Source organism: Zalophus californianus, chromosome 9 (genome assembly GCF_009762305.2).
Source record: "Zalophus californianus isolate mZalCal1 chromosome 9, mZalCal1.pri.v2, whole genome shotgun sequence".
NCBI lineage: Eukaryota > Metazoa > Chordata > Mammalia > Carnivora > Otariidae > Zalophus > Zalophus californianus.
Window position 1 is genome coordinate 98339459 of NC_045603.1, and position 11607 is coordinate 98351065.

Below are 11607 nucleotides of genomic sequence, written 5' to 3' on the forward strand. Positions count from 1 at the left end.
TTTTATTTATTTACTTTTTTAATAGATCTTATTTATTTGACAGAGACACAGTGAGAGAGGGAACACAAGCAGGGGGAGTGGGAGAGGGAGAAGCAGACTTCCCGCTGAGCAGGGAGCCTGATGCGGGGCTCAACCCCAGGACTCTGGCATCATGACCTGAGCCGAAGGCAGATGCTTAATGACTGAGCCACCCAGGCGCCCCCAAAAAGATTTTATTTTTAAAAAAATTTTATTTGAGAGAGCGAGTGAGAGGGTGAGAGAAAGAGCACAAGCGGGGGGGAGCTTCGGAGGGAGAAGGAGAAGCAGACTCCCTGCTGAGCAGGGAGCCCGATGGGGGGCTCGATCCCAGGACCCTGAGATCATGACCTGAGCTGAAGGCAGATGCCTAACAGACAGAGCCACCCAGACGCCCCCTAAAGATTTTATTTTTTTAAGTAATCTCTACACCCACTGTGGGGCTCAAACTTACAACCTCGAGATCAGGAGTTGCCTGCTCTGTTGACTGAGCCGGCCCAGGTTCCCCTTTCCTTTTTTCTTGCTGCATTATATGTCCCTGTTTGGAAGTACTGTAACTTATTTATTTTTTAAGATTGAGGTATAATTGACAGACAACATTAATGTTAGGTGTACAACAAATTGATTCAATATTTGTATATTTTGTGAAATGATCACCATGGTAAGTCTGGTCAACAGCTGTCACCATGCATACTAAATACAATTTTTTTCTTGTGATGAGAACTTTTAAGATCTACTTTGAGGGCACCTGGGTGGCTCAATTGGTTAAGCGTCTGCCTTTGGCTCAGGTCATGATCTTGGTCCTGGGATCAAGTCCCACATCGGGCTCCCTGCTCAGTGGGGAGCCTCCTTCTCTCTCTGCTCATGTGCGTGCGTTCTCTCTCTCTCGCTCTCTCTCTCAAACAAATAAAAAAAAAAAAATCTACTTTGAGTAACTTTCCAGTATGTAATACAGTGTTATTAACTGGTCACCAAGCTGTGTATTGCATCCCCAGGACTTGTTTATAACTGGAAGTTTGTACCTTTTGACCCTCTTCACCCATTTTGCCCACTCCCCACTCCCAGGAATTTGTTCGGTTAGTTCCATAATGATGGACATTTATTTATTTATTTATTTATTATTTATTTATTTATTTATTTATTTTTAAAGATTTTATTTATTTATTTGACAGAGAGAGAGAGACAGCGAGGGAGGGAACGCAAGCAGGGGGAGTGGGAGAGGGAGAAGCAGGCTTCCCGTGGAGCAGGGAGCCCGATGCGGGGCTCGATCCCAGGACCCTGGGGTCACGACCTGAGCCGAAGGCAAACGCTTAACGACTGAGCCACCCAGCGTCCCAATGATGGACATTTAAGTTGTTTCTGTTATGCTGTTAGTAGTGGCTTAGTTCTAATGTGAGGGATTTGGAATCAATTACTGGTCCTGAAGTATATGAAAAAAATGTAAGAATTTCAGAGGAGCATAAACATTACTGGGACATAGGAGGATGTATATGTATAATTTGTTCGGGTTTTTTGTTTTTTTTGCACATAGTTGGCAAACTTTTATGAAGTAGTGAACAGAAGAGCTTATGGCCCTTCTACTTTATGTCTTAAGAAATCTTTTGCAGCATTTCAGAAGCCCTTCCGTTCTGCCTTGCTATCTAACCTCTCTTTTCTACATTTTGCTGTCTCCCAACGGTGTAGGTGTCAAAGGGGTTAGAAGAAAGCATACTGTCTCTTCGTTCTTCTGTGATAACAGCGTCATCCCGTGTTTTTCTTTAGTTATGTTGACTGCTAATCTATATGTAATTATGAGGAGCCATGTCCTGTGCATTAAATTTCTTCTTAAGTTCTTAGGTCCAAGCAGGCACACTGAGTGTTTCAGAGTCCAGTCCTGAAAAGGAGCTAGCAGCATGGGAACTGTGAGGACCAGGGGTAGCTGGCGGTGCTGACTTCAGCGCCTCTGAGTCCTGGCCCTCCCTCTGTCCCAGGAGGAAGAGGAGGTAGAACGAGAAATCATAAAACAGGAAGAAAGTGTGGATCCTGACTACTGGGAGAAATTGCTGCGGCACCATTATGAGCAGCAGCAAGAAGATCTAGCCCGAAATCTGGGCAAAGGAAAAAGAATCCGTAAACAGGTCAACTACAATGATGGCTCCCAGGAGGACCGAGGTGTGTGTGGCCGGCCCCGCCCCCCACCCATGGGCCGTTCCACTAGAGCAGTGGGCCCCGCTCATCTGCCCTCTCTCCCTCCAGATTGGCAGGACGACCAGTCCGACAACCAGTCCGATTATTCAGTGGCCTCAGAGGAAGGTGATGAAGACTTTGATGAACGGTCAGAAGGTGAGAGCTTTGCCTTTCTGCTAGCTTTTTAAACATCACTTTGATTAACACCCCTACCAGTGTCACTCATGCATTCTTCTCTTCTTACAGCTCCCCGCAGGCCCAGTCGTAAGGGCCTGCGGAACGATAAAGATAAGCCATTGCCTCCTCTGTTGGCCCGTGTGGGTGGGAATATTGAAGTAAGTGTCATCTAAGTCTAAGGAGGGGGTGGTGAGTGCTAAATTTTTGGTCTTTGATGGAGTAAGGCCTGCTCTCTCTCACCTGTGCTCCTTCGTTCTCTAGGTACTTGGCTTTAATGCTCGTCAGCGAAAAGCCTTTCTTAATGCAATTATGCGATATGGGATGCCACCTCAGGATGCTTTCACCACCCAGTGGCTTGTGAGAGATCTGCGAGGCAAATCAGAGAAAGAGTTCAAGTAAGTTGAGAGCTGGAATGACTGATGGAGAGCAAGAGCTTTTATTTTTATTTTTTTGAGATTTTATTTATTTGAGAGAGAGAGACAGAGGTAACGACAGAGATAGCTAGAGAGAGCAAGGAGCCTGATGCGGGGCTCAGCGGGGCTCGATCCCAGGACCCCGGGATCATGACCTGAACTGAACGCAGACGCTTAACCAACTGAGCCACCCAGGCACCCTAAGCAAGAGCTTTTGATCTGTGGTCATTCCACGGTACTAGTCCAGGCTGTGCAGAGATTGGCAGTTTCTCTGTTGAAGCTGGCAGGTGTAGCTGTTAGTAATGGGGTTCTTTGTGTTCCTAGCTTCCCTGGAGGAGAACCTAGGGCGTGGTGTGGGGTCTGGAGAACTGGCCTTCAGTGTGATGGCAGGCTTTCTGTCAAGATGGAGCCAGAGTTATTGTCTAGAATAAGTGGGAAAGATCTCATCTAGGAGTTGGCCTTATTGCTGTTTAACTCACTTCTCACTTCTTTACTACAGGGCTTATGTATCTCTTTTCATGCGACATTTATGTGAGCCAGGAGCAGATGGGGCTGAGACTTTTGCTGATGGTGTCCCCCGAGAAGGCCTGTCTCGCCAGCATGTCCTTACTAGGATTGGTGTCATGTCCTTGATTCGAAAGAAGGTGAGCCCCTCTGCATTGTTCAGAGTTTCTAGGGGAAACTAGAGGGCTAACAGGAAAGGAGCCTAGGCTGGAATTGGATCTTTACTTTCTTGTCCCATTGCTACAGGTTCAGGAGTTTGAACATGTCAATGGGCGCTGGAGCATGCCTGAACTTGCTGAAGTAGAAGAAAACAAGAAAATGTCTCAGCCAGGCTCACCTTCCCCAAAGACTCCTACACCCTCCACTCCAGGGGACACACAACCCAATACCCCTGCACCTGCTCCACCTGCTGGTGAGTCTGCCTGTACTGTCCTTTTCTGTCCTTGCCAGTGCTTTTTCTGCTCTCTTGTGCTCAGCTCTGACAGGGGAGTCTGGCAGGACACACAGCAATCTCCCTCTCAGTTTAGGAGAGCCGTCCTAAGAATAGGGCTGGCTCTTAAAGGCACGAGAGGACAATTGAAGATGAGACCAGCTGAGAAGGTGTGACCTTCTCTCTGATGTAGAACCTTCTTCCTAATTAATTGACTTCTATTGGTCTGCAGAGGATGGGATAAAAATAGAAGAGAATAGCCTTAAAGAGGAAGAGAGTGCAGAAGGAGAGAAGGAGGTTAAGTCTGCAGCCCCAGAGGCCACTGTTGAGGTAAGAGCTAGGGGGTGACTGGATGCCATACCGAGAATAAACGGATAAGCCCACTCATCCTTTCGGTTGCTGGTCCATCTGCCTCAGCTTCTGTATTTTTTCCTTTGAAGTGTACACAACCCCCTGCCCCTGCCTCAGAGGACGAAAAAGTCCTTGTTGAACCTCCTGAGGGAGAGGAGAAAGTGGAAAAGGCAGAGGTGAAGGAGAGAACGGAGGAACCGATGGAGACAGAGCCCAAAGGTATCCACATTTTGAAGTTATTACATCCAGATCCCTGTGAAGCTTTTGGACTTCTAGCTGGGCTAAGGACATATCAGGAGGAAGTGACACACTGGAGAATCCTCCACCCTTGATTTTAAATTGAGGGTTTTTAACCCCTTAAGACATCTTTTATGACATTAATCATTGATGTAGGGTTAAGACTGTTCCAGTTGGCTACGGTGTGGGACAGAGGAGAACATCCTTTTTCTCCTTTTTTCTTTTTAAAAGATTTTATTTTTTTTTATTTTTTATTTTTTAAAGATTTTATTTATTTATTTGAGAGAGAATGAGAGCTAGAGAGCACAAGAGGGAAGAGGGTCAGAGGGAGAAGCAGACTCCCCGCTGAGCAGGGAGCCCGATGTGGGACTCGATCCCGGGACTCCAGGATCATGACCTGAGCCGAAGGAGCCACCTAACCAACTGAGCCACCCAGGCGCCCCTAAAAGATTTTATTTTTAAGTAACCTCTGTACCCATCGTGGGGCTCGAACTCACAACGCCAAGATCAAGAGTTGCATGCTCTGTACCGACTGAGCCAGCTAGGCACCCCAGAACCTTCTTCTTTATACACTCTCAATGCCATCTCTTCCCCCCCAGGTGTTGCTGACGTGGAGAAGGTAGAGGAGAAGTCAGCAGTAGATCTGACCCCCATTGTGGTAGAGGACAAAGGTGAGTGTTTGGAGAAAGCTGCTTGTGATTGTAAAGGACTCTCAAACTACATGCAAGGGCTTTATCTCTGGGACACCCTGCTGGCTTCTCCCCATCCACACCTGGATAGTTATTTTATCCCAAGCTTAAAGACTCCATCTGTCCCTACATATGATTGTCATGGGCCAGTGGCACCTTTTTCCAGGTTTGAGAAATACCTGTGTGGAGAAAGGGTGGAGGTGGCTGGATACTTAGAGCATAGAATGCTGTGGGTAAGGGCCAGGTGCTATGCTTCTGCCCGGAGCTGACTTTTTTTTTTTTCCTGCATATCCTATAGAAGAGAAGAAAGAAGAAGAAGAGAAAAAGGAGGTGATGCTTCAGAATGGAGAGACCCCCAAGGACCTGAATGATGAGAAGCAGAAAAAAAATATTAAACAGCGTTTTATGTTCAACATCGCAGATGGTGGTTTTACTGGTATGACAATGAGGGACCAACTGGGGTTTAGAAGGATCTGAAGTGAAATTAGGGTTCTAGTCAAAAGCAAGGGTAGAAAGACTTCACCTCTACCAGATGAGGGACTGCCAAGTTGATCGCACCTTCCCCGGTACACCAGAGGTGTACTGCTAAGATGGCATCTGTGGGGGCAGGAATAAATAGCTTTTTGCATTCTCACAGATATTTGCCTTTCTTTTTCTCCTCAACCTTCCCCAAATTCCTCTTCAGAGTTGCACTCCCTTTGGCAGAATGAGGAGCGGGCAGCCACTGTCACCAAGAAGACTTACGAGATCTGGCATCGGCGGCATGACTACTGGCTGCTGGCTGGCATCATAAAGTATCCTTTGCCTGAGTCTAGGCTGAGATTCTCAGTGAAGGGTTCTAAAGGTCCCACTGTGTGAGGTTCCCACTTTTCCTAGTTTTGTTTTTCCTGAACAGTTTTCCAATAGCCATGGCTATGCCCGGTGGCAGGACATCCAGAATGACCCACGCTATGCCATCCTCAATGAACCTTTCAAGGGTGAAATGAATCGTGGCAATTTCTTAGAGATCAAGAATAAATTTCTAGCCCGAAGGTTCAAGGTGAGCAGGATGGGGAGGAATATGGTGTTGAAGTGACAGTCTTTGAAATGCAGAAGGGACTAGAGAGGAGGGAGTCTGGTCGTGCAGATGTACTGTCTAGTATATTCTCCAGTGTACTTGACTTAACTCTTTGTATTCTGTGAAGGGCTGTGCTCCCAACTATCTTAAATACTAGAAATCAAGACTTAACAGGGGTGCCTGGCTGGCTCAGTCTGGAGAGCATGTGACCCTTGATCTTAGGGTTGTGAGTTTGAGCCCTGTGTTGGGGGTAGAGATTACGTAAAATAAATTAAAAAAAAAAGTAAAAAAGAAATCAAGACATACAGAGTTGAAAATTAACCAGCTCTTTAAGGGTGGAAGATGACCATGCCTGATAAATGACAACAGATGAAGGGGTACCTGGCTGGCTCAGTAAAGCATGTGACTCTTGATCTCAGGGTTGTGAGTTCAAGCCCCACATTGGGCATGGAGCCTACTTAAAAATAAGTAAATGAAAACTAATAAATGACACAGACATGCAGTGTATGTGTCGGGAACCACTGTAGGTTAGAGTATTCAGGAAAGACACAGAGGTGGGATTAAATCGGACTTCTGAAGAGGGAGGGCTGTCAGTGGGTTTGAGAGCCCCTGCGTGGATAGGGGGTAGGGGTGGTTGCAAAGAGGAGATGCAAAGGTAGAGCTTCATTCTCCGAATCACTAGGGTTAGTAAACCCAGGACTGAGGGGAGTCTCAGTCTGGAACTCAGCAAATATATGTTGAGGGCAACTGTGGGCAGACCATCAAAATGGGATACCACAAAGACAAGACATGTGAGTTTTAAACTGAGTATCATTGGGGGGATAAGAAATGTACACTAGTGAACCTTTGAACGTCATGTGCCAAGCAACGAGGAGCACAAAGATAAGGCGTGGTGCCTGTTCTCAAGGAGCTTTTGATTTAAGGTAGAGGTAAATGTGTGATCAAAAGAATGCCACTCTGTGTATTGGGAGAGATCCATACGGAAGTTCTCCGGGGGAATTTGGGGAGCCTGGAGAGAGCTCCCAGATGGCTTCATGGAGAAGATGGTATTGGAATGAAGTTTTAATTAATGTCCTAGAGATAGCTGGATAGAAATAGAAGGTTGTTTGAACCAACGGGATTAAGGAGGGCAAAGGCCTAGGGGCAGCAGAGCTTATGGTGTTTGGAGGCAGCAGGTAGCCCAGTTGGGCTGTAGAAAACATTTGTGTTGGGTGATGGTGGGAGGTAGATTAGAGAGTGAGGTAAGGGCTAGAGGTTAATAGGTGGGTTTTTGGCACCAGATAAGAGTTTGGACTTTACCGTATAGTTAACGGGCAGCCATTCAAGGTTCATGAAGAGTTTTAATACGACAAGAGAAATGGAAACCAAACACTCACAAGATTATAGAACTGTCCAGTGGTCAGGAGGTAGTAAGGGCTGGGCTGTGATGCTGGTTGTAGAAAATGAAAAGGATAAGGTAGAGGAGGCAAGAGACCAAATAATTGATAGGATTTACTGCTTTATTGTAGAGCCAGCAAATTTGTTCTATTAAAGGGCCTGATAATAACTATCTCAGGCCCTGTGGGACACACATGTTGCAAATACTCTGTCATAGGGTGCAAGCAGCCACAGGTTCTAAACGAAGTATGAGTGTGTTCCAATAAAACTTTATTTGTTGACAGGAAAATTTGAACATCATATATTTTTTATAAAGTGTCACAAACTATTTTGATTTTTTTCCCAACCATTTAAAAATGTAAAAATACCATTCTTAGCTCTTGGGCCATACAAAAACAGACAGTGGGCCAGATTTGGCCCATAAGCCATAGTTTGCTGACTTTTGACTCAATGGATTTGAGATACAAAACTAAGTTTTGAGCCTGAGTCACTGAGAAAAATTATTGACAGATCAGGGAAGTGAGGAGAGGGAGCAGTTTGTAGAAAGAGTAAGTTCAAGTTTAGAAAAGTCCTAACTAATATCCTTCCACTACCTACCCCCTCACACCATAAACAAGTGGGATCAAAGAGTGATCAACCACACATGAGGGGGATCAGAACACTCAGTGCTTGAAATGCAGGTTCGAAAAGCATCAGATCCCTTTGCACAGAGGGGCTGGCTGAACCTGGGAGAGGAGAAATCACTTAAGGGAGTTCTTTAAAAGAACAGCAGCAAGCCAAGGGCCGATGATCCTGGAGAAAGCTCATAGTTTGGGACAGGAGGAGGCAGTTGGTGAAGGAGACAGGGTATGTAGATCGAAAGTAGATGCTTGGTCAGTCTGGGGATAAATTACTCTGCTCGATGGAGCATGTCTTGTGGAAGAAACAACAGCCCATTATTCTCATACTGTCCTATTTCCTGACCCCTAATGGCTTTATTGTCTTTAAGAACCAGTGGATGGATACTTGAGCAAATTAAGTCTTATAACTTCTGAATCAACATTCTGTCTCTTGGAATATATTGCAAAGAACCTTTTACGTAGCTCCGTCAGGTGACTTGTGTAAGTGTTCATTGCAGTATGATTTTGGGGGGTGGGGCCCGGAGGTAACCTAGCTGTTCACCTGGGACATTGACTGGGAGTGTGGATAGGTAAAATGTGGATTCACATCATGGAGCATTTTAAGCAACAGTTAGAAGGAACGAAATAGATGTGTTAGAACAACATAAATTGAACGTTTTGAAAAGATCTGAAGTGGAGAAAGGGATAAAAGCCTTTTTATGTGTACAGAACAACATTCTGTAAATTAGAAAAGTGCACATGAAACAAAACTCAGTCTTCAAGAACAGCTGCACGAAGCCACGCAGTAAGTATAGTAGAAACATTGCCTGTTGGGGACGGAAAGGAACGGGAGTGAGATATGGAGACAAAAGAAACAATAAATACTTTTAAAAAGTAAAACAACTTAAATAATACGATGTGGTAGGTATATCCATAGGACGGACTACCACGCAACCATTAAGAATCATCTTTTATGAAGGGCAGTTATAATAAAGGAAGGTTTTTGCCATGGAACTTTGAGTGAAAACACAACAGGTATATAGAGTGACCTCAGTTACTTAAGAAATATAGATGTAAGGAAAAACCTCAGCATGTTAACAGTATCTCTGAGAGGTGCAATTACTTGTGATATTAATTTTTTACACGATCTATTTTCTAGACTGAATTTTTAATCATTTTTGTATAAGCGAATCCATAAAGGGCAAAGAGTTTTAAAAACATGAACTTCTAAATGGAAGTAAACAAAGTAACGCGATGTTGAAGGGCTTGGGTGTGGGGGAGTCATCAGTAAGGTTCTTTATCGATTGGGAGAGACCCATCAGAAATAAGCAAAGCTGATGTCCGTGCAGCTCCCCTCTCCTCTTTGTCCTTCTCTAGCTCTTAGAACAAGCCCTGGTGATTGAGGAACAGCTGCGCCGGGCAGCTTACCTGAACATGTCAGAGGACCCCTCTCACCCTTCCATGGCCCTAAACACGCGCTTTGCTGAGGTGGAGTGTTTGGCGGAGAGTCACCAGCACCTGTCCAAGGAGTCAATGGCCGGAAACAAGCCAGCCAATGCGGTCCTGCACAAAGGTAGCCAGTGGCTCCCCTGCCTCCTGCTGACTCAGCCTTTTTCCGCTACACCCCCTCCCTCCCCAAACACACGGTTACTGCTGGTTTCTAGACCTTTTTCAGAGCCCCTCTGTCTGGGCACTTAGGATGTGCTGGGGATCTTTGCCTTCTTCCTCGGAAAGCTAATACCTTAGCAGGCAGTCGAGGACAGTAGTTCTTTGCCTCTTTTAACTCAATATATTCAGGTTCTTGGAGGTGGAAAGGAAAGCAGAATAAATACAGTGTTATCTGGGATATTGCAGAGGTAACCTCTGGTAACTTAAGATCCCGTCAAATTCTAGACCCCTTTCAACATTTCTAATTAAAATGAAAACATGATGAGGGGGGTGGAGGGTGAAATGAGGAAAAGGAGCCTGGTTCAAAGGAAGGAGAAGACAGTTCCGAAAGCCAAGAGGGTGAGAAAAGGAAACAAATCTTCTCTCAGGGAGTGGAGAAAATAGACAGTACGGAGCAAGGTACAGTGAGGGTTAGGGGATGTAAAAACAGATAGCATCATGGACAGTTGGAACTGCAATATGAGGAATAGGAACGAGTGTGGCCGAGGTGGGTCAGGCGACTCAGTGACTAAAACAATACTCAGCACTCCAGCACATCACTCGCTTGGTCACTGAGAATAAACGAGGGGCCGGGTTCACCGAGGTAAGAAGGATCTGTCTTGACCACCACAGCTCACCGCCTGTTTTTTCCCTCTGTGCAGTTCTGAAACAGCTAGAAGAACTGCTGAGTGACATGAAAGCCGACGTGACCCGACTCCCAGCCACTATTGCCCGGATTCCCCCGGTTGCTGTGAGGCTACAGATGTCAGAGCGCAACATTCTCAGCCGCCTGGCAAACCGAGCACCTGAACCTACTCCACAGCAGGTAGACCCTTTTTTTCCGGCCAGCTTTTTCAGAAGAGCCATTCTGGAACTCATAACTTTGCTGTCTGCCCTGAGTTTCATATACTGGGCAGGTGGGGCTCTTACCAGGGAGTTCCCTTGGGATTGGGTAGTTTCCCGTGGTTTGGGATTCTGACTCCCTTGGCTCTCTTTTCCTCCAGGTAGCCCAGCAGCAGTGAAGACCCGGATCGATGATACCACCTCCACCGCTGAGCAGTGACCTTCCTCACTTTCCCTTGCCCAGCTTCTCCCCTGGGGGCCTGAGAGACCCTCTCTCTCCTTCCTTCTGCCCCATCTTCCGTGTTGTAAAGGAACAGCCCCCCCCCGTGTACTGGGGAAGGGGAGGGAGCGAGGGGCAGTGGTGCCCTTCCTGCTGGAGAGACATGCAGCAGTAGCGCCGGCGCCATCTGCAGGGAGCTGGCGGGCTGGCCTTCTTCTGGGCCCTGGCTTCTCCCCACTGTAACGCCTGTTACACACAAACTGTTGTGGGTTCCCGCCAGGCTTGAAGAAAATGATCTGAACTTCTTCCTCCTTTTGGTTTTATTTTGTTGGTTTATTTTGTGTTTTCTTTTCTCCTTTTTTGGGGTATTCAGAGTGGGCCGGGCCCCTGGGCGAGACACAGCTACCTCTGTTGGCATCTTTTTAATACCAGGAACCCAGCGGCTCCAGCCACTGAGCAGCTAGAATGAAATAAAGTGGAAAAAAAAAAAAAAAAGGAAAAGAACCAAAAGCATAAAAAACCACAGCAAATTTCTTGATGAAAATTGAAAATAAAAGTTTCCTTGTATTTTAGTGCTCTGGTTCAGTGTGGGTGTAGGTGCAGGTGGATGAGTGTGTATGGACGGCAGCTCTGGCAAATGTGTTACCTGAAAACGAAGGGGGTTAACTTGTGTGCCGGTATCCTACAGAGGAGCCATGTTCTGTGTGCATGTGCCTTCTGTGCTTGGGACCAAGGATGACCACCCCCTGGAAAATGAGGGGCTCCAAAACTACACCTGGGTTCATACCCTGTACCACTGTTTAATGGCTTTGTGATCTGAGGAAGTTATCTGGACTGTAGATTTCTCATAAAGATACCTTCCTCATAGAGTTGGGAAGATAA

General features: G+C 46.1%; 1 protein-coding gene and 1 non-coding gene across 8 annotated transcripts in view; both read left to right on the forward strand.

Moving 5' to 3' along the window:
• Nucleotides 1-11297, forward strand: part of CHD4 (chromodomain helicase DNA binding protein 4) — a 30218-nt gene extending 18921 nt beyond the window's left edge. For 3 of the 7 annotated variants that reach the window (XM_035729221.1, XM_035729220.1, XM_027593356.2), the window contains 15 exons: nucleotides 1986-2166; nucleotides 2251-2337; nucleotides 2428-2516; nucleotides 2620-2753; nucleotides 3271-3415; nucleotides 3522-3687; nucleotides 3938-4035; nucleotides 4146-4275; nucleotides 4893-4964; nucleotides 5281-5418; nucleotides 5668-5776; nucleotides 5889-6021; nucleotides 9393-9588; nucleotides 10325-10488; nucleotides 10667-11297. In XM_035729221.1, coding sequence (XP_035585114.1) covers nucleotides 1986-2166; nucleotides 2251-2337; nucleotides 2428-2516; nucleotides 2620-2753; nucleotides 3271-3415; nucleotides 3522-3687; nucleotides 3938-4035; nucleotides 4146-4275; nucleotides 4893-4964; nucleotides 5281-5418; nucleotides 5668-5776; nucleotides 5889-6021; nucleotides 9393-9588; nucleotides 10325-10488; nucleotides 10667-10684 — 1860 coding nt within the window. In that variant the 3' untranslated portion in view covers nucleotides 10685-11297. Of the gene's footprint in view, nucleotides 1-1985; nucleotides 2338-2427; nucleotides 2517-2619; nucleotides 2754-3270; nucleotides 3416-3521; nucleotides 3688-3937; nucleotides 4036-4145; nucleotides 4276-4892; nucleotides 4965-5280; nucleotides 5419-5667; nucleotides 6022-8404; nucleotides 8517-9392; nucleotides 9589-10324; nucleotides 10489-10666 lie in introns of those variants that run through there. The other 4 variants (XM_035729219.1, XR_004820284.1, XM_035729218.1 and 1 more) reach the window with 4 other exon arrangements.
• Nucleotides 3713-3852, forward strand: LOC113923273. The gene has a single exon (XR_003520271.1).
• Nucleotides 11298-11607: the final 310 nt, after the last annotated feature.